The 25372-nt window shown below is 42.5% G+C and overlaps 1 protein-coding gene across 1 annotated transcript; it reads left to right on the top strand.

The window, feature by feature from the left end:
• Window positions 1-53: 53 nt before the first annotated feature.
• LOC111958857 (DNA repair protein XRCC1) lies at window positions 54-23943 on the top strand. Its single transcript, XM_070437521.1, has 17 exons — window positions 54-462; window positions 835-927; window positions 3592-3699; window positions 3886-4044; window positions 7920-7997; window positions 8490-8613; window positions 8806-8906; window positions 9625-9793; window positions 9966-10221; window positions 10778-10894; window positions 16616-16700; window positions 16859-16967; window positions 20174-20213; window positions 21283-21419; window positions 21687-21777; window positions 22026-22101; window positions 22850-23943. The coding sequence occupies exons 1-17, from the start codon at window positions 412-414 to the stop codon at window positions 22955-22957; spliced, it is 1902 nt and encodes a 633-aa protein (XP_070293622.1). The 5' UTR covers window positions 54-411; the 3' UTR covers window positions 22958-23943.
• The last annotated feature ends 1429 nt before the right edge of the window (window positions 23944-25372 follow it).

The raw sequence follows: 25372 nt of genomic DNA, 5'->3' as shown, positions 1-25372 counted from the left end.
ACACGAAGAAGAAGAAGTAGAAGAAGACGAAGGAGCGTCAACTGATTTGATTGGCTAAATAAAATATCAACCGGAAGTTACGTTGGAGGTTGTGAATTGAGAGGGATTTKGGGGAAATTCAGTGGTCACTGTTTAATCACCAAATACAATTCGGCTGCTTTTGTCCGCCTTCACATGATAATAGAATTTACAGGGAAGTAAAATACAATGTATTAAACACAGAAATGTTAAACAGTGTACTTCTATGGAGCATTAGAGGCGGTTTGCTTGCTATAAACTAGCCATGAACGCGTTCCATTGTTTGCTAACCAGGCAATTGCTAACTAGCTGAAAGCGTAGAGCTTTTCATTAGCTGAAAAAACACAAATAAAGCGGCATTACTTTTTTGACAAGTTAAGTGACTAGCGCAAAATGCCGGAGATAAAACTCAAGCACATCGTGTCTTGCAGCACTGAAGACAATGTAAGTTGTCCAACTACTATCTAGACTAATTAGCTAGTACAGTATTCGTTAACCCGCTTGTTAGCTTCCTAACGTGTTAGCTAGCTAGGTTTGCTTGCTGTCTGATTGAGGCATAATGTCGACTGTCTAGCCCTTTATATGTACATTGCTTTTTTTTCAGCCCACCAGAACATAAATAATCATTGGAACAGTACTGTACAGTATTTGCATGCACCATTCGAAGTAGTTAGCTAGCTACACTTCCCAGTAATATTTTGTTGTCAAAAATGTATCTTCTTGAATTTAAACAGTAACTCCTATTTCCAGTGGTAACAACACCAGATGGCAATTGCAGTTCATGGGGTCCTAGCTATTCTTGTTGTTTCCTTGCAGACTCACAAGGCTGACAACCTGCTGAGCTCGGACACATACAGAAAATGGAAAGCAGCAAAGCCAGGGGAGAAACAAACCTCAGTCATTATACAGGTAATAGGCTACTTCTGCACTGTGTTTTCATGGGATTGTCTAACAATTCACTGACTCCAATTCACACAGCAAATTTGAGGGTGTTAAAATGTGTTGTGTGTGTTATATCTTAGTGTTGATTCTAGTGGGGTTAACACCAGTTGGATTTAAATTGATGCAACCTGCAGTGAATAAATGAAGTGTTATTTGAATCACAGTGGAATCAACACCGCGTGTCGTTACTCAACACGTTACTCGTCCATTAATTCTCATGGTGAAAAATACTTGGGAGTGGCCCATCATATTTCCCAGCATGCTTTGTTACATGTTGATTTTTGGAATAGTTTTTCAATATATACTGTATGTTTCTGCATGCACATTAATTAATTGATCTAAGACAAATAACATACATTTTCCTAAATTATTCCAATCTGTAAGTGGTTGGACTTATTACACCCGTACTGAGATGGTTGTTCCAGTTTAGATGTTTTAGGTAGTCTTGTTTGACGAGTTCTTTACCATAGCACTCGTTCTGAATGCAGATTGTAGATAATCAATTGTTGAATATCTTCCCTATTAGGTGTGTAAAAGTTAATATTTTTAAACGAAATTGGGATCTTCAACCTTAAGGAAAAACTCCCTAACTGAATAACTACCACTAACAGGTCCCGATCGTCATCATCATAAAGGGAAAATAAGTTTAATAAATGCCCAACGCAACAATGCTGTAACGTTAKTAGGAGGGAAAAAAGCAGAGCAGCAGCTCAAATGTGAGTGACAAGGGGAGCAGCGAGGGGAGAGAGATTGCGACCAAGTCAACGTGCGCTGGTAGAATACTTATAGYTAGTTATTTATCATCTCATATGATTACATCAGGGCTCTTCAACCCCAGTTGGAGAGCTACCCTCCTGTAGGTTTTTGCTCCAACCCCAGTTTTAACTAACCTGATTCGGCTTATCAACCAGATAATTATTATAATCAGGTGCTCTAGATTATAGTTGGAGCGAAAGCCTACAGGACAGTAGCTCTCCAGGAACAGGTTTGGAGAGCCCTGGATTACATAGTGCATGTATTGACTGCATCAAACCAAGAGACGCTAGTTAAGCTAGATAGCCAGATAGCTAGCTAATGTTAGCTAGGCTAATTGAAACGACATAACTTTAACTATACAGTTTCTCCCCTTCTCAATATTACAGTAACAACTCCATTCAGATTATTAAGTAGCAGTTTACATGTTGGCTCTTGGTGTTGTAGTCTGTCCTTCTCATTTAGCTTCTTGTTCTGTCATTTTAATTCCATCTTCCATTGATTAGGCTAGATATCTCCTAATTATAAAAATATACAAATAATTGAACCTTTATTTAACTAGGCAAGTCAGTTAAGAACAAATTCTTATTTACAATGACTGCCTACACCGGCCAAACCCGGACGACGCTGGGCCAATTGTGCGCCGCTCTATGTGACTCCCAATCACGTCCGGTTGTGATACAGCCTGGATTTGAACCAGGGTGTCTGTAGAGGGTGTCTGCACTGAGATGCAGTGCCTTAGACCGCTGCGCCACTCGGGAGTCCAGTGGCTAATTACTTGCCACATGGAGGTTCTAGCTCTGACTTTAGCCTAGTGCCGGTTTGATGACTTGTGATTGGACGACAAAAACAAGCTACATGTGCCACGTGAAAAGGAAGAGCAGCAGCAGCAATACAATTTTCTCTTTCCGCGTGAAGCGCCATGTAGACCATCTGCATTGTGAATTCACGTGGAATTGGATGCATTCTAATTATAGTTTTAATGGAAACCAATAAAAAGTCTGTTAATTGACAAGAAAACTTTTCCAATTGTCACATCCCTACTCCGTAAAGCTTGATTCCAACAGGAATGACAAATTACTTCACACCCCTGCATATACAGCCCATGAGCCATGTTTTCAGACCACAATGTTGGGGGGGAAACTAGGCCATAACTAAAGACCTTATGAAATCTATAATGTATGGTCATAAAGGATTTATAAAAAAGATACGGAATGGAGCTAAGCACACAAAACATTCTAGAGGAAAACCTGGTTCATTCTGCTTTCCACCAGACACAGGGAGATGAATTCACATTTCAGCAGGTTAATAACCTAAAACACAAGGCCAAATCTACACTGGAGTTTCTTACCAAGAAGACGGTGAATGTTCCTGAGTGGCCGAGTTACAGCTACTTGCAAATGTATGGCAAGGCCTGAAAAATAGTTGTCTAGCAATGATCAACAACCAATTTGACAGAGCTTGAAGAATTTTTTTTTTGTGTKTTTTTTTTTGTTGCACAATCCAGGTGTGGAAAGCTCTTAGAGACTTACCCAGAAAGACTCACAGCTGTAATCACTGCCAAAGGTGCTTTTACAAAGTATTGTCTCAGGGGTGTGAATACTTCTATAAATTAGTTATTTCTGTATTTCATTTTCAATACATTTGCAAACATTTCTAAAAACATGTTTTCACTTTGTCATTATGGGGTATTGTGTGTAGATGGATGTGGGAAAAAATCTATGTAATCCATTTTGAATTCAGGCAGTAACACAATAAAATGTGGAATAAGTCGAGGGGTATGAATACTTTTCTGAAGGCACTGTGACACTGCATTCCCCTGTTTGTTTTTTCCTAGTTTGTACTAAATAACCCATGCTCTTTCTCCAATCGTTTCAGTTTGAGAAAGAAGAGCAGGTGTACAGCATAGACATAGGAAATGAAGGGTCTGCTTTTATCGAGGTGCTGGTGGGACACTCAACCTCTGTCAAAGACCAGGACTATGAGGTATGCCACCTCCTTACTGTATATTGTAGTACCTGTATACCTCGCTGATATCTACCACACTGAATGCACTGCGTGAAGTTACTAGTCTCTGCCTCTTATTATGGACAATGCATAGTTGTGGCTTTACTACCATTAGGTATAGTGTGCTGCTTAATTCCTAAGAGAACCTCCCACTGTCTCTCCCAGGTTCTGCTGGCCACATCCTCCTTCATGTCCCCCGCGGAGAGCCGTAACGCCACCAACACCAACCGTGTGCGCTTCTTTGGCCCTAACCAGCTGGTGAAGGCTCAGGCCCAGGAGAAGTGGGACCGTGTGAAGATTGTGTGTAGCCAGCCGTACAGCAAGGTGAGCTGCACACCACTAAGAGAGAACTTTAGTGGACAGAGAGCTTTGGGTGTGTATGTGATGCCACCTAAATTATTGTAAACCAGGGTCATATTCATTAGGCAGCAAACGGACTGAAACAGGGTGGGACTAACTACACTTGTCCAGTAAGAAACGTCCATTTTCGTTTTCCGTTGCGAAAGGTTTTGCTACGGTGTGCCCGATTTTAATACAACCCTGGCGATGCGTTATTAGTCAAGTTATTTGAAAAATGGCATCGCTTACATTCAGTATCTCAGCTAGGGTTTTGACGGTCTTGGAATTTGAGGTTACAGTAATTGACCAGGCCAATGTACATGGTCGATGACATAACGGGGGGGGGGGGGGGTCTGCTTCTTAATAAAACCTATTTAAAACAAGCTATTGCACTTCGTTATTATCATGGCATATCATTATTAATATTAGGTTATTACTTATTAGCGGAGTCAAAATAAAGCTGTACATCTGCCTTGTCCTTTTCTGTTGTTTTTTCCTCCATATAAAAACATTCTATTCAGATCCTATTTCGACACACAAAATCATTGAAACGAAGTCAGATGGGTTTTCTACCACTTTCCCCCGAAATAGTCGCATAACATCACAATCCGTGCTGCTGTCATTCGATGGCATTGGCATATGACCTTCAAAGAGAGGACACTAATGAGAGAAATAATGTAGCCTAAACGTCTGAAAATAGACCTTTTACAAGGTTAAATCATGACAGAAGCGTTTGATTTTTATTAAAGAGATGGAGTCCAAACAGGCTACTTTAGGAAACTTTCTGAATGAACATAAAGACCTATAGAGCCCCACAGTGGAGGTGTCCATAATACCCATAAAACCTAGTGGTCAAACAGGGAAATTGTTTTTCCACCATTCATTTTTCCCATCGTTTTTTTTTAGAAACACTTAAAATAAGGGCTGTGTTTCTTGTAGGCTTACCCTAGAGTGACGTTTTGATAACCATGTAAATCTCTCTTGGACAATGTGACTTTTAGCAATATATTCACCTCTATTTACTCTCTAATTTAAAAGTAGACATCATGCAAAACTACAAATCCCTACAAGCTCCTGTATGTCATCTCTAGCTGACAGTTATTTGCTAACAGTTATTTCTGAAGAAATGTAGCCAATTTATTCATTGCTACATTTAGCTAACATTAGATAGTTAATCCAGAGATTCTTACCTTTGCCTTGATTTGGCAGTCTCGTCCAGGTCATCATGGCATTTGTAGTTCTTTATGATAGCCACATTAGCAGCTAATTAGCATTTCATTTTTGGGGGGTAAAATACCGGCAAATATATTGAATAAAGTCACCTTACCATTAAGCCAAGGTAAGTCTACACAAAACACTTATTTGAAGTGTTTCTAAAATTAATGGTGGTAAAACGATAGGTTTTATGGGTATTTTGACTCATTCTGTGGTACTCTATTAAGAGAATCAACTAACACACACACACACAACCCGCACCCGTCAATCAAAGCCACCAGCGTATGTCAGACACAAGCAAATATTTCTCCTTTCCTAAAAACGTATAAAAAAAMCTAGGCCTACCTTAGGCTTTCTGATAGTAGGCTATAAGATAATGAAGTAAAGTATGAAGGGGACAGCTATGCTATAGTATGAAGATTAAATTGACAATCCTTAAAATAGAAACAAATACACGCAACAGCCTATTTATCTACGACACTGATTATCGAGGGGGATAGTGTTAAGATTTTTCAAATATTGCGAGGAACTATTATAATTTGAATGGATGTAAAAAGATTTAAATAAATAAATAAAAACGGACTTCGTTGACTTCCTACTGTGTGAGGTGAAGGACATTTTTGTTTACTGAAGCCCAGCTGGGCACTTTCCTACATTTGACATTTACAAGAATCAGGACAAGTACACTATATATACAAAAGTATGTGGACACACTTTCAAATGAGTGGAATCAGCTATTTCAGCCACACCTGTTGCTGACAGGTGTATAAAATTGAGCACACAGCAATGCAATCTCCATAGACAAACATTGGCGGAAGGGTTTTATTGAAGAGCTCAGTGACTTTCAACGTGGCACCGTCATAGGATGCCACCTTTCCAACAAGTGTGTTTGTCAAATTTCTGCCCTGCTAGAGCTGCTCTGGAAGACTGTAAGTGCTGTTATTGCGAAGTGGAAACGTCTAGGAGCAACAACGACTCGGCTGCAAAGTGGTAGGCCACAATAGCTCACAGAATGGGACCACCGAGTGCTGAAGCGTGTAGCGCGTAAAAATATTCTGTCCTCGGTTGCAATACTCACTACCTAGTTCCAAACTGCCTCTGGAAGCAACGTCAGCACAAGAACTGTTCGTCGGGAACTTCATGAACCGCCGTTGGACTCTGGAGCAGTGGAAACGCATTCTCTGGATTGATGAATCACGCTTCACCATCTGGCAGTCCGACGGACCAATCTGGGTTTGGCGGATGCCAGGAGAACGCTGGTCTGGGGCTGTTTTTCATGGTTCGGGCTAGGCCCCTTAGTTCCAGTGAAGAGAATTCTTAATGCTACAGCATACAATGGTATTTTAGACAATTCTGTGCTTCCAACTTTGTGGCAACATTTTGGGGAAGGCCCTTTCCTGTTTCAGCATGACAATGCCCTTGTGCACAAAGCGAGGTTCATACAGAAATGGTTTATTGAGATCGGTGTGGAAGAACTTGACTGGCCTGCACAGGGCCCTGACCTCAACCCCTTCGAACACCTTTAGGGTGAATTGGAACGCCGACTGCGAGCCAGGCCTAATCGTCCAACATCAGTACCCGACCTCACTAATGCTCTTGTGGCTGAATGGAAGCAAGTCCCTGCAGCAATGTTCCAACATCTAGTCACATGCTCATTTCTCACATGGAGCACGTAAATGATGGAATGAAATAAACCAAATCATATTTCTGACAAGTTTAGCAAGTTGTGAACTCCGCAAACAATGTTTCCAGTCCGAGAGTGAGAAAGGTAAATTACTGTAATTAATACATGCATTAACAGAAATTAATTTAACAAAATGACAGGGATTGACAGTAAATTGCCACTTAAAAAAATTGTAGGCTACCACATGGGCATTCATAAAAGTGCATTGTGGGCGACACTCTATGTATAGCCCAGGTTACTATTCTACTTTGCGTTGGTAGGCAATTTTTCTTCGGTCTCGTCTAGAGCGGCATATCAGCCAGGACCGGGCCTGATCAGCGTAGATTAGTCTTTAAATTAAGATTCCGAATAAAATTATACCATGCCAGGTTGGAGAGGATTGGCGCATTGTCCATTCCACACAACATTTGTGTATTATAGGCCTCAGAGCCAGAACAACCTTGTCGACTCCTGTTGCATAATTAATGAATAGTCAGACACATCCAACCTTTTTTTAAATAACAATGTATTTATTTGCTAGCAAGCAATGAAAACATCCATTTTATAAAAGAAAGTCCACACATCAAAGAATTTTTTACTCAAGTGCCATAGCCTATAGCACTCTCCACCGCCTTGCATCTAGAGATTAGCTGCTCAAACATCAAAGGACAGTTGGCAAGAGGAGGAGATGGAGAACATTTTGTAGACACTGTTAGCAAAACATTTGCTTATAATCATTAATAAACACTCCCGCTATTAAGTAAAGTTTATCTACATGAAAGTAAAGTAAAAAATGTATGTAGGCCTATTTTTAAATGGTTTTAACGGTTATTTTAATGACAGTCTTCATCCATAACCGTCAGCTACACGGTTATTCAGTTACTGTCACAGCCCTAGTCTTAGCACAGTTCCTATTGTACACCCTTGTGAAAATGATTCAGATTGGAATGACATGACGACAAATGKCATTTTCCACCCTCAGAGCATAGCATACGGAGTGGCCTTCGTGAAGTTCCATTCAACACCAGACAAAAGTGATCCACCAACCACAACAACACCGGTAAGAGAAGCTCAGCCCTCATCGTTCACCTTCTTCTACATAACCCACTCTACACTGAGACTGACTCAATAGACTCATTCAGTATATAACTATATTATAAAATCAAAATGCTTGCAGAGTTTAGCTCAAGTTGAATTACACATTTTCTGACCATTAAAGTGATCTTACATATAAGTCCATATGCAACCATATGTTGCACATATCCTGTAATATGCTTCAACGGGCACTGTTTTATTTTGTTTTATTAGTTAGTGCTTGTCTTCCCCAATCATTTGGGATTTAGGCATATAGCTGGATCCACACAACAGATGGGCTAGGCGTGGACTCATCTAGAGAGTAGACAATTTTTTGCAAAACATCCTTTGATTTGAGTGAACTAACTTGAATTCATACCATCAAAAATTACGTTTATGTACAATGTCCTGTGCTTTCCTAACATGACTGACTTGATCAGACTCTCTCCCAACACTAACGTCTCTTGCCCCCTGACAGAAGTTGACCAAGCTGGGCCAGTTTCGGGTGAAGGATGAGGCCCCCTCGGCTTGCCCCAGTCTTCAGCCAGGCAGCCTCTTCTTCAACAGAGAGAGCACCTCCAAAGGCAGCCCAGCGCTCAAGGGTACTACTACCGTACTCAAGCTAAAGGCCTAGTTACAGCTAATTTCACATTGCAGGTTTATTGGTGCGCATTGATGTGGCGTGATTGAGTACGTGAGCGAAAAGCACCGTAAGGTCTGCTGGTGGGGTGAGAAATGTGAAACAATATTTCCCAACTTCTCTCACAATCTCGTCACCTCTTCTCCCCCCACAGTTTCGCCACAGAATGAGAAGCTCAGCTATGCAGTTGCCGCCCTGCAGTCTGGGTCTGGCCACTCCTCAGCCCCACCGTCCTCCAACTCTCCCCCAACACAGGTAAGGACCAAGGCTTGCTGTGTGTCCCAAATGGTACCGTAATCCCTATATAGTGCACTAGTTTTGATCAGAGCCCATAGTGATGCATCATTGGCTTCTCTAAGACCAGAACTGATGGTGAATCATTCATTAAGTCCTTCCAGGCTAGTGCGAACTGACCTGAATCTCCAGGCTATGATACTAGTTATGTCCCAAATGGCACCTTATTCTATTCCTATATAGTGCACTAGTTTTGGCAAGTGCCTTATGGGCCTTGGTCAAAGGTTGTGCACAATATAGGGAATAGGGTGCCATTTGAGAGGCAGACACCATATTGATTTCTTTAAAAAGAGGTACAAGGTGATTGTTCGGTAGACTGCACCCTCATAGCTAATGTAGTATAGATTTAATGTAAACATTGTAAATCATCGGTAATGAAAAGAGATGGTATGTATGTTTTGCTTGTGGTACATTTTTTCCAGATGCTCAGAGATCATTCTTTCAAGCAAGAGGCGATGTTACTCACTTATAAATGCATTTACATAAGTGTAAACATAATTAGGACCCGAATTTGTTTGCTTGTTTTGTTTTCTCTGCTCGTTTGTGTCGATTATCCCACTTCTAGAAATGATAAGCAATTTCAGCAGTTTTTGATAAGCAGCTTTGCTCTTTGAGTACATATTTCTGTCATGGTTTTACCATAAGGACAAATCGATTTATCCATCCTCCTATTTCCTAGGCACAAGTGAAGAGGAAGTTTGAGTTCAGTAAAGAGCGCCGGTCTGCCCTCGCTCCGCCCCCCTCAAAGAAACCCAGCCCTATGGACTCCCCTGAACAGGGCACTACCACCCCGAAACCCAAGGCCAAACCCAGAACAGCCAGTACTCCCAGCCCCAGCACTGCCAAAGGTAAAGACACCCTGCAAGTCAGTCAGCCAGCCAGCCCCTCGCTGACTCACTCTACACCTTTTTCACCTATGCTTGTGTAAATAAAGTAAGTTTAATAAATCGATGCAAATACCCTGATAGTTATATATTCTATTTTCCACTCTCCTCACCTCTGTCATTCTTTTCACCCCAGCCTCCCCTGCCCAGAAAACCCCAGACACCAAGAAGAAGGAGAGCCTGCCCAAACCAGAAGCCAAGCCCAGACCCAAACCCTCCAAAGCCCAGTCCAGCTCCTCCGAGGCCCCCGTTCCCCTCAACAAGATCATGGAGGGGGTGGTGTTTGTGCTGAGCGGCTTCCAGAACCCCTTCCGGGGGGACCTGAGGGACAAGGCCCTGGCCATGGGGGCCAAGTACCACTCTGACTGGACCCCTGACGCCACACACCTCATGTGAGTGGAGGAGATGGAGGGTGCTGGAACTGGGAGGTAGTAGTTTGAGAAGGACTCCTTAGTTGGGTTCTTATTGTAATCTGAATTCATATTGGTCAATTAAAGATGCATGAAAATGGTAATAGAGTGAGGTAAGAACATATTGGAAACAGGTCAACAAGAATTGTGTGGAATACAACCAACAATGGGGCTAGTATTATAGTGGTAGTGATGTTTCTAGGAGTAATATTATCAAGTATATTCTCCATATACATCCAAGACTAGTGTAACTACAGGAGTATCACAATAACAGCATGGGAAGCAAAGCAGACCATGTGACCCACATTGCCCTAATCACGCTCTCCCATAGTAGCAGTGGGCTGTCCCTGGCTTCCCTCCAGTGCCTGCATCCCATAGGGTACCCTATTTATTGCACTATACAGGGACTAGGGTGCCATATTTGGATGTAGCCACGGTCCCTTTGGACCCTGGTCGAAAGTAGTGCACGATATAGGGAATAGAGTGCCATCTGAGACACAGCTTTGCTAACCAAGGGTTTATCATCTGCTTCATCCAGCTGTGCCTTCTCCAACACCCCCAAGTACAGCCAGGTGAAGTCAGCAGGGGGCGTCATCGTCCGGAAGGAGTGGGTGCTGGACTGCCACAAGAGGAAGCAGAAGATCTCCTTCAAACGTAAGGTGGAGGGAGGGAGGGGGAGCAGAGAGAGGGAGAGGGGAGGATGGTAAACTCAGCAAAAAAAGAAACGTCCTCTCACTGTCAACTGGGTTTATTTTCAGCAAACTTAACATGTGTAATATTTGTATGAACATAAAAGATTCACAACTGAGACATAACTGAACAGTTCCACAGACATGTGACTAACAGAAATTGAATAATGTGTCCCTGAACAAAGTGGGGGTCAAAATCAAAGTAACAGTCAGTATCTGGTGTGGCCACTGCTGCATTAAGTACCGCTAGGTGCATCTCCTCATGGACTGCCCCGATTTGCCAGTTTTGCTGTGAGATGTTACCCCATCTTCCACCAAGGACCTGCAAGTTCCGGAACATTTCTGGGGGGAATGCCCGTAGTCCTCACCCTCCGATCCAACAGGTCCCAGACGTGCTCAATGGGATTGGCGATCCGGGCTCTTCGCTTGCCATTGCTGACATTCCTGTCTTGTAGAAATCACGCACAGCCAGCAGTATGGCTCGTGGCATTGTCATGCTGGAGGGTCATGTCAGGATGAGCCTGCAGGAAGGGTGCCACATGAGGGAGGAGGATGTCTTCCCTGTAACGCACAGTGTAGAGATTGCCTGCAATTTATGTGCAATGTCCTCATACCTCTTGCAGCATGCCTAAGGCACGTTCACGCAGATAGCAGGGACCTGGGCATCTTTCTTTTGGTGTTTTCAAGAGTCAGTAGAAAGGCCTCTTTAGTGTCCTAAGTTTTCATAACTGTGACCTTAATTGCCTCCCGTCTGTAAGCTGTTAGTGTCTTAACGACCGTTCCACAGGTGCATGTTCATTAATTGTTTATGGTTCATTGAACAAGCATGTTGAAACCCTGTACAATGAAGATCTGTGAAGTTATTTTGATTTTTACGAATCATCTTTGGAAGACAGGGTCCTGAAAAAGGGACGTTTTMTTTTTTTGCTGAGTTTATAAAAATTGAAAGAAGATGTGGTGTTGAAAAGTCTGCTTCAAATTAATGGGTTCTTTGACTCTGTGCCACCCATTCTCTATCAGAAAGCAGCCATAATAATCGTCTTTGAATTCAGCCAATTAAGTGAAGATGGCAGTTAATGGTGTTTATAAAAGCACCTATTGCCAAGGCTTTACCTGTACCTATGCAGCTCACTGAATAGTGTTACCTTGAAGAGTTGAAGCCTGCTGTGATGGATTGTCTAACTTCTACTAATGATTCTTGTCACTACAAGCGGGCTCAATGAAGTTCTCTCTTCAGTCAAAACTATGTGTATTGATTCTCGAGTTAGTCAAAGCAAGGCCTCATAATATGGAAAGGGTATTTGGGCGTTTCTTACCGCACCACTCTTCAAAGTGAAAATGCCTTTCACATAAGGCCTTCACTTCTTGTCTGTCGCCTGAGGTGAAATCACTGCTTCCACGGGTAGTTACCAGACCTGGTTTCAAATACTATTTTGTATTTCAGTAAGACCTCATTTCAAATACATTTCAAACAAAGTATTTTGACAAACATTTTTTTAAATATTTGGAAATACATTTGAAAAGTATTAACATGCATTTATAACTACTTATATTTAAAGTAGTTGTTTTGGGCTGTGTATTTCAAATTACTCAAATACACAGAAGTGTATTTTCAAATACTTACACTGAACAAAAATATAAGCGCAACTGCAACAATTTCTAAGATTTTACTGAGTTACAGTTCATATATGGAAATCAGTCAATTTAAATGAATTAAGCCCTAATCTATGGATTTCCCACTAGACAGGGGTGCAGCCATGGGTGTGCCTGGGAGGACATAGGCCCACCCACTGGGGAGCCAGGCCCAGCCAATCAGAATTAGTTTTTCCCAAAAGGGCTTCATTACAGACAAACCCTCCTCAGCACCCCCCTCAGACGATCTCGCAGGTGAAGAAGCCAGATGCGGACGTCCTGCGCTGGCGTGGTTGTGTGACAACTGCACATTTTAGTGGCCTTTTATTGTCCCCAGCACAAGGTGCACCTGTGTAATGATCATGCTGTTTAATCAGCTTCTTAATATACCACACCTGCCAGGTGGATGGATTATCTTGGCAATGGAGAAATGCTCACTAACAGGGATGTAAACAAATTTGTGCACAAAATTTGAGAGAAGCTTTTTGTGGGTCTGAATATTTTTKGGGATCTTTAATTTCAGCTCATGAAACATGGGACCAACACTTCACATGTTGCGTTTTATATTTTTGTTCGGTGTAAATATGCATGTATTTGAACCCAGGTCTGGTACTTTCTAGGCTAGGTCAGGTCCCAGTGCCTGGCATCAGTCACCTCCACCATGTTTTTCTACACTGTTCCCTACTCCTGTACAATGCGCTAATTTTCTTTAGTCTGACACTATTGACATCATGTCTCTGTAATTGGCCCTCATAAACAAATGAATATCCGCTCATCTAATTTGAAAGCGGTGTGCGAAATGATCAAGTTCTATTGTAAGAGGGTGTTGCGGAAATAAGTCCAATTAACACTGTTGAGGTATTAACACGCTAATTGTGTGTATTTTTCTCTGCGTTAGCATCAGAATTCTACATTGGGACGCACACACACACACACACACACACACACACACACACACACACACACACACACTACCACCATTATTTGTCTGTGTTTACAGACCTCTGCTGTAGACTGCTCACCATCTCCCTAAACCACTCTCCTTTTTTTATAGAGAATCCCTCTCGCCTTCCACTCGTCTATCCTCGTTCCTCATCCATCCATCCATCCAAGCCATCTCGTCTCCATTGTGCAGCTCTTGTTTGGAGTGCGGAGCTCTAATGATTTATTTCTTATTTAAAAGCTGCATCTGCTATGGGTAATTGAAGGGTCCACTTCCTTTGAAGAAGACTAGTGCTCGTACACACACACACACACAGAGACGTAGACACACGCATACTCAAACACAGAGAGACAGTCGTCACGCCCGTACACAAACACACAGCCCAACTCAAACCAGAAAAACACTGCTATGTTTTGGGCCTTTTGTCCTTACGAGAACACTTCAAAATGAAAGGAGGGGACAGAAGAAGAGAGGAGGGGCACACGCTAGCACACTTCCCTCAAGTGGCATCAAGATAAATCGGCAACAAAATGGAATGAATGGGGAATACATAAGTAAACTTTGCGTTAGTGTCCGTCGGTAACATCTGAAGTGCCTCGGAAACCTTTTTAGATTCCCTTTTAGCAATCACAGGCCTAGGCTACGTCCCAAATTGCACTCTATTCCCTAAATAGTTTTTTTTCTCTTTACCATTATTACCTTAGATAACAACTTGTGATGAAGATCTAGTGTTGTGCAAATAACCATTTTCCTCCAGTAAAGCCCTTGACCTTTTCTTAATTGGAATTTTCGTATGAAAGGACAAATTTAACTGATAAAATACAACTTTATTCCTCCCCTCAGATTGTGCATAATCCCCCGCAGGAGGCCTTTTGGTAGGCCATCATTTCAAATGAGAAGTTAAATAAAGTTTAAATAAAAAAAACATTACAAAAAAATGATTGGAGCAATTATGATCGTATTGACCATGAATGGATCACAGTGCTGTTGTCACGGTTACGTCACCAATAGAGGTGAATTTGAATACAATAGCCGAGTGAATACAGTGGCTAGCTATTCGACATCACAATGTTAGTCCACTATATTTTTGATACTTTTATTATTTGATATTTAGTCTGCCCTTGGCTCGTCATTTACCTGAATCAACAATCAGACATATTGATCAATCTGATTTATTGTAGAAGTAATTAATCAAAAAGGCACATTAACATATTAAATGTGCTCATGGTCATACAGTAAATGTTTTGATCTGCTTTCATTCTTTTTTTGGCCCTGAAATTGAGACTAATATTCTTTTCCCACACAATTCAGATGAAATACTTAGCCTTCCGGGGACGTCTGAGTGCAGAGGTAAACAAATCACTCTTTTCCTTTAGGACCTACCCTCTGGTAAAGCTTTGAGAATTCTGTTCCTTAACTCAATTCAATACATTTCTTTAGGTAATTCGCCACACTGCATATGAAGTGAAGTGTCCTAAGAGGATTGAGAAGCTCAGAGAGTCTCAGACCCCGTCTCTGTAAGCTAAGCATGTAGCCAGTCGTGTGTGTGTGCACCCGCTACACAACACTACTTTTTCATTTTCCAATCTAAACAGTGCTGTAGGATATGAGGAATCAAAGCACAGAATAGAGCGGTAACAGTGTGAGTAGTGATGACCCTTGATAGCCGTATTTCATCTTAGCGGTCGTCTTGGTGACTTGAGGGGCTGGAGAGCGTGTGTTTGTGGAAAAGGTAACGCATCTTTGATTGAGAATGACGTGTGTTTGAGAGGGTTAGCAACACCGCTGTCGAGGCTGAGGCTCCATTTCATCTGGGTGCCACAGCCACACGCTGTTCCCGCCGCCCCTCTCTCTCTCCTCATCCAGACTTATTGTTTTATTCCGTAATGTATTCGCTTCAAGGACGGCCTAATCTAATGCGATTTAAGCCACTTACATTTTTCATAGAGCACATTAGCGGTTTAGTCGTGCCTGAGCGGACCAGGTTAAGGACTTTCCCTTAAGGACACTGCCACGCTTGCTCGTCATAGGACCCTCTCAGTCCCTTTCTGTGGGGTGGCTCGGAGGGCACTGACACACTGGCACCCCTTGATAGGTGTCGTAAAAACCTATTTACTGGTGTGAATGGCCTGATTCCACTTCAAAAAGGGCATTTGTCTTGTCAGCACATGACATTGATACTCCAGTATGTCATGTTCTATTGGTGGTACGGAGGTAGAGGTTGAGAATAGATATAGGCCCAGTAAATAATGTGACGTCAAATCCATATACTTTCTTAGTTTGACCGCCTTTTGAATTCCTCACGGAACTTAGCTCCTCAGATTCCAGGTAGTGTGCATAAATGTGTTTCCACCCTGTCTGCGTAGTAGCACTTTAACATTTGCAAAACAACATTTCCATTTACAGTAATGTATAAAATAAATATTTACGTTAGAGCTGGAAAGATAAACCGGAAGTTATCRACACCGACCATAGCGATCACTTATTGCAGGCATTTTAGTATAGCATAGTAGCCTATGCTAAGGAAATGTGAAGTTTGAAATGAAATACGTTTTGTTAATATGGGTGATTGTTAATGCGACACGTGATGGCTACAATCATCAAACTAGTAGTAGTTTAMAGGGTAATACAAAATCTGGTGCACATTMATGTTAAACTTATCAATCTATTTATCGGTATTGCATCAGTTAATTTATTTTGTCCATATCACCCAGTTCAATTTACATACTGCAAATACATAATTGTAGGGGACAGAACCACCTCCAAGTGTAAAACAAATCCACTTAACAGGAAGAGGGAAGTATGTGGATGCTGTGCTGTCCATGGTGCTGATTTCTGGTACTGTGTGATCTGTGACTGTTCTGTGTCTGTCTGAAACATGAAGTAATTTTTTGCACTTTTCAGATGTTGTTCTTCCAACATTTGAACCTTTGTGTAGAATTTCAGCCAGTGTGATTGTCCCTTTGCTGCCCATCTAATGGGAATCTTCTTGTTTACCCAATCAGATGTTTTCACCACTTATTGTTTTGCTTCTTTTCCCCTCACCCCTTTTTTGTAGTTCTCTATTTTAAACGATCTTTCTCTTCTTCCCGCATTCCTCTCTTTCTGCCAGGTACCTGATGGACGGAGCGGAGTCCAGCTCGGAGGGGAGCGACGTAGAGGAGGATGAGGAGAGTGAGGAGGAAAAAGAGAGGAGGGTATGGGATTCTTAAACCATTCTATGACCTAGCAGTATGCCATGACATGATTGCCTAAGAAAAACACAATGCTGCTTCAAATAATTGTAATTGTTCTGATTTGCATGATTGTATTTGTCCTATTCCCACCCCCATACTGCCCTCTCCCTCCTTGGCAGACTCCACAAAAGAGGAAAGAAGAAGAACGGCAACCCACTCCCAGAAAGACCCCCATCAAGAAAGAGGAGGAGGATCTGTATGGTGGCTCCACAGACGCAGATGAACCAGGTTTCCATTATACACACCTCCATTAGAGCTGGGATGACAAACCTCAAATGACCGTGATTTTGCTACACAACGTTCCAGTAGATTGTTCTAAAACCATTTGGTCAACAGTAATAGGCTATGCATTATCTTGATTCCTGTTATACAACTATCTGCCTGTCCCTGTTTCGCGGTCGGCTGCTGACTCTCACTCCCTCTCCCCACTGTGCGCATGGTGGAGGGAGAGATGCATTCTGAGAAGCACAAGCATATGACCGTTGCTCAAAACACTAATGCGGGAAATATACAGTTCATAGAGCTACTGTTCTATACTGAACARAAATATAAACACATGCAAMAATTTCATTGATTTGYACTGAGTTCCAGTTCATATGAGGAAATCAGTCAATTGAAATAAATTCATTAGGCCCTAATCTATGGATTTCACCATGCCGTAATAAAATGGACCCCCAGGATCTCGTCACGGTATTCTTGAGCATTCACATTGCCATCGATAAAATGCAATTGTGCTCGTTGTCCGTAGCTTATTCCTGCCCGTACCATAACTCCACTGTCACCATGGGGCACTCTGTTCACAACTTTGACATCAGCAAACCACTCGTCCACACAATGGTCTGCGGTTGTGATGCGACATTGGATGATGGCTTATATTAGAGAAATTAACATGCAATTCTCTGGCAACAGCTCTGGTGGACATTCCTGCAGTCAGCATGCCAATTGCAAACTCCCTTATCGCAATGTCATGTTTTGTCAATATAGCCCAGCCTTAGCACCACCCCAAATGTTTTTACTGTCATTTATCACTGATTTATCGTTATAGCGAAAATAAGTCAATTTTGTCCATATGGCCCAGCTCCAACATACACACTGCCTAGGTTCAGACAGACAGAATCACTGATCGAAATGCATCTCAACCCATCACCCCCAACCACTGTCTCTTGGTTTTTCCTGGGGTTGAATGTATGAATTAATTACAGAATGCACRAATGAATGAATACTTTAATGTCCCATAGGGACATCTGCTTGGCAACATATGGGACATTAAAATATGAGTTCATTAATTAGTTCATTAATTTGATTGATCGTTCTTTCATTCAAATATTGTTGACAACCTTTTAATTGGATTTCACTCCCTATGACTTCCCTGTTGAAATAAAGGTAAATCAACACTACCACAGGAGATAGGCCTAGCGTTGAGGATCAACTGCTAGCTAGGGCAATATGTTTGTAGTGCAGTTAGAGGCGCTAGCAGGGTAGTCTCAAGATGTCTTACTTAAGAGATTGTCCTGCTACACCAGCGACATAGAGGTGAGAGGAGGGATGAACGGATTGGGAAGGAGGGGAAGTAGGAAAATGTATGAACTCACGCTCTGGATAAGAGCGTCTGCTAAATGTAAATGTAAGTGGACAGCCAGCCTCCAAGAAGGGGATAGAGGAAATGGAGAGGTGAGCTAAGAGAGTGTTCTTTTGACTGATGGGGGGATAGAGGAAATGGAGAGGTGAGCTAAGAGAGTGTTCTTTTGATGATGGGGGATATGAGGAAATGGGAGGTGAGCTCAAAGAGTGTCTTCTTTGACTGATGGGGGGATAGAGAAATGGAGAGGTGAGCTAAGAGAGTTTCTTTTGACTGATGGGGGATAGAGGAATGGAGAGGTGAGCTAAGAGAGTGTTCTTTTGACTGATGGGGGATAGAGGAATATGGAGAGGTGAGCTAAGAGAGTGTTCTTTTGACTGATGGGGGATAGAGGAAATGGAGAGGTGAGCTAAGAGAGTGTTTCTTTTGACTGATGGGGGGATAGAGGAAATGGAGAGGTGACTAAGAGATGTTCTTACTGTGGGGGATGAGTGGGAGAGGTGAGCTAAGAGAGTGTTTTTTGACTGATGGGGGATAGAGGAAATGGAGAGGTGAGCTAAGGAGTGGTTCTTTTGACTGATGGGGGGATAGAGGAAATGGAGAGGTGAGCTAAGAGAGTGTTCTTTTGACTGATGGGGGATAGAGGAAATGGAGAGGTGAGCTAAGAGAGTGTTCTTTTGACTGATGGGGGATAGAGGAAATGGAGAGGTGAGCTAAGAGAGTGTTCTTTTGACTGATGGGGGGATAGAGGAAATGGGAGGTGAGCTAAGAGAGTGTTCTTTTGACTGATGGGGGGATAGAGGAAAAGGACATTTTCAGTGCAGGCACTGCTTTTTAAACGAACAACAGAACAGATACTAATTTAAGTAGCGGACATTATTCTCACCACTTATTTATAAACTTGAGTAAATCATTGCTGCCAGTTTTCTCATGAGCTAATGGTGCTCACAACAGACAACTACATACTGTTGATAGCAGCTGAATCACGTGTGTAAGAATGGAAGGACCCTGACATGGTGTTGGAAAGGGAGGAGAAAGGAACATACTCTCTGGCCGTACTCGTTTCCAGAGACTCGTTTCGTCACCTTTTCTTACCAGAGCCGTTATTGCCGTAAATGTTTTTCTTTGACCATGTAGTGAATGGAATCGCTCAATCGCCTTAATACATTTTGCTCAAGTAGCTAGCCGAGGAAGAAAGAAAGACTAACACCACTAAGACTGAAGAGGATGGGGATGAAAGACGGTGAAATGGACAGAGGAAGACAAGTTGGGAACAGACTGCTTTAATGAATTGCGTGGAGGGACGGACGGATTGACAACACCGCCGCAAAAAGGACATGAAGAGAGGGATGCGTGTGGAGAGGACAAGGGGAGCGAAAGATCGGAAAGAAGCACTTGCGTAGCGCAATCGCTGCCGAGAGACTTGTGCATGATTCTAATTGCTATGGTAATGTGAGGCCACGAGTAAGTGTTCCGGGCGCATTAGTGAGACGAGAACGTCTTTACTAACGCATCACGTACCTCAAAAGATGAAAGAGGGAAGAAGAATAAATCGCGACTAGGTGCATCTCAATAGACTAGAAGTAGCTTATTTTCCTTGTCTCCATCTGCACTGATTGGAAAATACATATTAAGAATATTAAGGAAACCTAGCCTTTAACTAGGGCCTAAGTACAAGGCCTTTTTATTTTGGTAGAGCAAAGCTTAGAGGTATGGGTGAAGCACTTACAAACGTTTCTACAGCATAGTATAGACTAAGTTATGACCCGATGTAGGTTAGTAAGATGGTATGCTTCTGATGTAGGTTATGTTCTTCTCATGTAATAAAATGTTGTTATTCTCCTGTCTCCCACAGAAGATGAGTCTGGCATGGATACGGAGGATGAGCTGAAGAGGTAACTAACACCATCAAATGAACATGAGTGGGATATTATTAATATTTGACTGTAGCGGGTGTCAAAGCCATTCCTACTGGTTGACAGTGCCTCTGCCCTAGCCTGGTCTCAGATCTCTGTGCTATCAGAGTTGCCCAGTGACCAGTGACCGTAGGAGTTACCCAGTGACTGTAGGAGTTGGCCAGACAGCACAAAGGTCTGGGACCAAGATAACTTGATCCTCATGTTGGCGGGTGTAGGTAGGAGAGAGATCAACAGAGAGATATTAAAAAAACAAATGTACCCCTTTTTTCTCCCCAATTTCGTGGTATCCAATTGTTAGTAGTTACTGTCTTGTCTCATCGCTGCAACTCCCGTACGGACTCGGGAGAGGCGAAGGTCGAGAGCCATGCGTCCCCCGAAACAACAACCCAACCAAGCCGCACTGCTTCTTAACATGGCGCGCATCCAACCCGGAAGCCAGCCGCACCAATGTGTTGGAGGAGACACCGTACACCTAGCGACCTGGTCAGCGTGCACTGCGCCCGGCCCGCCACAGGAGTCGCTAGTGCGCGATGAGACAAGAATATCCCTGCCGGCCAAACCCTCCCTAACCCGGACGACGCTGGGCCAATTGTGCGCCGCCCCATGGGCCTCCCGGTCGCGGCCGGCTGCGACAGAGCCTGGGCTCGAACCCAGAGTCTCTGGTGGCACAGCTTGCACTGTGATGCAGTGTCTTAGACCACTGCGCTACCCGGGAGGCACAGATTGTTCTCATTTTGATTCATTAGTTGTTGGATGGCGCTGTCTCTATTTTTGTTGTGAGCATCAATACAAGTCTAAAACTCTGCCATACTGAAATGGTCTTGCATCAAACATTCCCCTCGCTCTTTCAGTAATCTGAAGAGAGCCTGGATGTTTGTTTTGTATGTGGGGAGAAATGTCTGGTTCTGTCTGTTGTATTTGTTGTGCGGCATCACAACGTAATGAACAGGTGTGGCATCTCTTCATTCAAGGACACCAGCAGAGCATCAGTCAGTAGTTTCATAACCCMCCTTTCATAAACAACTTTTCTCTCTCCCGTCGGCAGGGTGGAGAGCGAGAGTCGGCAGAAGAAAGGAGAGAAGGAGAGAAAAGGAGTGGAGGAGGTGGACCCTTTTGGGGGGTCGACTGACGAGAACACTGACGCTGAGGCCGAGGAGGACRAGCCCATCCCTGAGCTACCAGGTCTGTCTCTTTGTCTGTCTGACCTTGTCTGCCTCTCTCTGTGCTGGCAGTTTGTTCTCGCTCATTGTTCATGTTATTCTAAATCAATAAAGTACTTTTCTGTCAGCCACACTGGTTTTTCACGACGCTCACAAACGTCAAGTTGTCAAATTGCARACAATTTCTTCTCTTTTTCCCCATCAGTGATGAACAATGATGATTCCTGTAATGCTATGCAGGGAGTCTTGCTCTCATGCTGATCTTTCATTTTCTTACTACCCTTTTTAGATTTCCTAACTGGAAAGCGATTTTTCCTCTACGGCAAGTTCCCCAACAATGACAGACGCCTACTCCTGCGGTACATCATCGCCTTCAACGGGTAGGGAGAAGAGAGACTGACTCCAGAATGAGAGTAGGGCAGATTTTCCTGTAACAGTAGTACTTTACTAGTACTTTTAGAGTTAATGCAAGTGATCAGCGGATGAGGGCTTGTGTGTCATTGTACCTTTTCTAAAGCAGTGTTTGGATCTCAGATGACAGGTAGCTTTGGCACTCTCTTTAACCTCTTCCCCTCCCCATATCTCTCTCTCTTTCTTTGTTCCTCTTCCCCTCTCCCCCCCTCTTCAGGGAGGTGGAGGACTACATGAGTGAGCAGGTCCAGTTTGTTGTCACCAGCGAGGGATGGCACGACTCCTTTGAAGACGTAAGTGTGACCTCCCTTTTGTTTCCTCGAAAGACCTCTTGATGTTACGCACACACACACACAAATATTAGAGTGATACACGAGAAGGCAAGCGCACACTCACACACCACAAACATGATTGTGTAACACACACACACACTTATAAAGGTGTCTTTTGTAAAAAAGGTCATGACTCCAGGGAGTTAGAATGCTAGTCATCTATGTAAAGTGATCAATTCACAGTCTGCTCCCAAAAAGAGAGTAATGCATCATGATATTTTCCTCATTGAAAGTCTTGGAATGAAATAACATTGACACTCTACATGATTATCTTAAGTGAAATAATTAGTACATTTTTCCTGGATAAGGTTTATTTATATTTTTTAAAAGATCAGATTCTAGGACATGGAGAATCTTTTGATGCGATGTTTACCTACCCCGGGGCCTTTTTTGTACATCACTGATGTTTGATCTGATATTGGACGTGCGTGGTTAGTTGCCTTTTGATGTAGGTCTGTTACACGGACGTCTGTATTCCACGCAAGCTCATTTGCAATGGAAAGTGCCTCTGCCAAGTCACTAGCTATTGAAATATATATGTTGTTGACCTATTTGCTGTACCATTTTAAATATTGGCTAGCGAACCCTCATGCCCTCCAAGGGTTCAGTCTCTACCCCTTTATAATTAAACAGATTCCCACCTGATATATTTTCCCCTCTCTCTCTCTCTCTCTCTCTCTCTCCCACTCTCGCTTTCTCTCTGCCACAGGCACTGATGGAGAATGGTAATTTAAGCTTTGTCAAACCCACATGGATTTTTGCCGTCAACGATCGACAGAAGATGCTGCCGTATCAGCCCTACACTGTTGTCCCTTGAGACTTGCATTTGCCAACGTGCTCACACACACAAACACACACACAACAGTATTGTACCTGTCCAAAAGGGTAGGAGAGGTGTACATTGAAGCCATAGACATTAGCTCTTCTCAGATCCCTAGGTAAATGAAACCAAGCAACGTGCCATTTTGGTACAAATGCCTTAACTTTACCTGAGGCCATCCAGAGAGATGGATGAAATGGTTTCCCTACCAGAGATGGCATATCTTCAAAGACTTATCGGTACCGGTGCACAAAAATAACTCGCCTATCTGTCTCTCTTTCAGGGCTTTTTAAAACAACATATCTCTGCTTTACCTCCACTACCTCAGGGTCCATGTCAAAACTCCAGTTATCATGTCCTGAAAAGCCACTGGCTTTGATAGAGGGGAGTGTATGTGTTAGGAGCAACATAAAGAGATCTAGGTGTAGCCGGAATGGCACCCTATTCTCTATAAAGAGCCCTATGGGCCCTGGTCAATAGTAGTGCACTACATAGGGAATAGGGTGCCGTTTACAGGCGTACAGGTGTTTGTTAGTTATTTAAGGTCACTGACAATCGAGGCCAACGACCACGAAATATGAATAGAAAATAAGGCCTTTGTCCTTGTTGCTATGTAGGAATATGAAATAGGCTTCAAGGAATGGTTGGTATTTCTCTCATCTTACTATTTTATTTTTCAGCAAGTCCGCTTTGGGCAAATGCATGGGATTGTAGTGTAATTTGTAGCATGTAGTGCTGTAGAATTACRTGTACTTTTGTTTTATTCATGTTGTATGCTTTTTGAATTGTAAACAGAAACTATTGTGTGAGGATCCAATAAGTCCTGTTTTTGCTTGGTTATTTTTGTAAGTATGTGATATGTGTTCATCATCCTTATTTTTCCTGTCTGGATTCGACTTGTTTATTACAGCATCTTAGCTTTGCTTTCAGATTCTTCTCCCCAAAAATAAATATTTGATTAATTAAAATAATGCATTTTTTAATGAATTGTACACCCTCTAATTTGAATGGACCCCATCCTTCTTTCCTCTATTCATGCTCTGTTTCCATCCCTCCATTCTCTATCATCTCGCCCCCCTCCCCCCCTCTAAATCACTTCTACCCATGTTTCCCTCCCCTGGGCGTCTGGGTCTTCTGCTCTCCAGTCAAGGGGATTAGGGTAACGGAAGAAGAGCAAGAGAGGGAGGAGAGGAGAGAAATTAAGATACAATATTTGAATTCTCTGCCATGGTTATTTTGAAAGGAAATCATTTTCAGACTTCTTTTTTAGGGGGGGGGTGTCAGTGGTGTGAGATGAATGCATACAGTTTTAGACATTCATTACCTGACACAACATACTCAACATTGTTAATGTTGAAATGCCTTTCTTTTTTTTTTTTTTACAAGCCTTTTAGGAGTTTATACTTAATTCCATTTGGAGCACCAGATTGATTCATAGATGTTTCAAAAGCTTTTATTTTTTGTATGGTCTCATATTCCTTTGACATATTTGGCATGTCCTTGAAATAGAGAGACTGGTAGATCTGAGAGTTTATCCTGTGCAAAGTAAGACCCTTTTCACTTCATAGTGTTGTCTATACTGTTTTTCTTAATCTGATAGGCTATTTCTTAGTCAAATATTGACATTTTATAGCTATATGGCTACATTCTGATGTACTTTGAGTATTATACCATAGTCAAGTATTCCTGTTAATGAGTTGTGTGTGTCACACAATATTTTTATCCAGCTCTACTGTACTTCCTCAAGTTGTCAATGTGTAGGCTGAACCATTGTCTGGACCACCTGAGGTACCTTATTCACAGTCTCTAAGCTTGCTTTCTCATTGGCTATGTCCCGAATCTCCACCCTTTTCCAGAAGTGTACACTTGCACACTCCCTGTCACAGATTATAACGCATAGGAATGGTGTAAGCATTGGCTGGAAGGAGTTTACCCCATTGTAAAGTACATGCGAGAAAGTGCACACTTTGGAAGAACGGTGAAGAATTGGGTCTCAGCTATACTGTGTAGATCACATTATGCTCCCAGTGAGGGGCATTGGTGAGAGCTTTGTGCATGGAACAAACCAGCAGTCATGATCATTTTAAGTGAGTTATTTACTGAGATACTGTAATTGGATGAAGGGGTTTTGATTTGTACCTAATTTGTTCAAAGTTCAAGTAGCAGAGAAACATGATAGACACAGAGAGGCTTAAAGGGCTGCTTCATTGGAGATGGTTTAATTACCTTTCCCGATAGTGTGCTGTCTTATCTTAACTTCTAAGGCAGGGGTAGGCAACTAGATTCAGCCGCGGACCCGATTTYTGTCAGAGCTGATGGACTGGGGCTTGCAACATAATTCGTACACTGCAACATAATTCGTACACTGCAAATTTACCAAGTAAGCCCAAAATATATATTTTAAAATAAAGA

The sequence above is a fragment of the Salvelinus sp. IW2-2015 genome, linkage group LG35 (assembly GCF_002910315.2).
Source record: "Salvelinus sp. IW2-2015 linkage group LG35, ASM291031v2, whole genome shotgun sequence".
NCBI lineage: Eukaryota > Metazoa > Chordata > Actinopteri > Salmoniformes > Salmonidae > Salvelinus > Salvelinus sp. IW2-2015.
The sequence above is the reverse complement of the archived record's forward strand: the minus strand, read 5'-3'. Positions and strand labels throughout refer to the sequence as shown.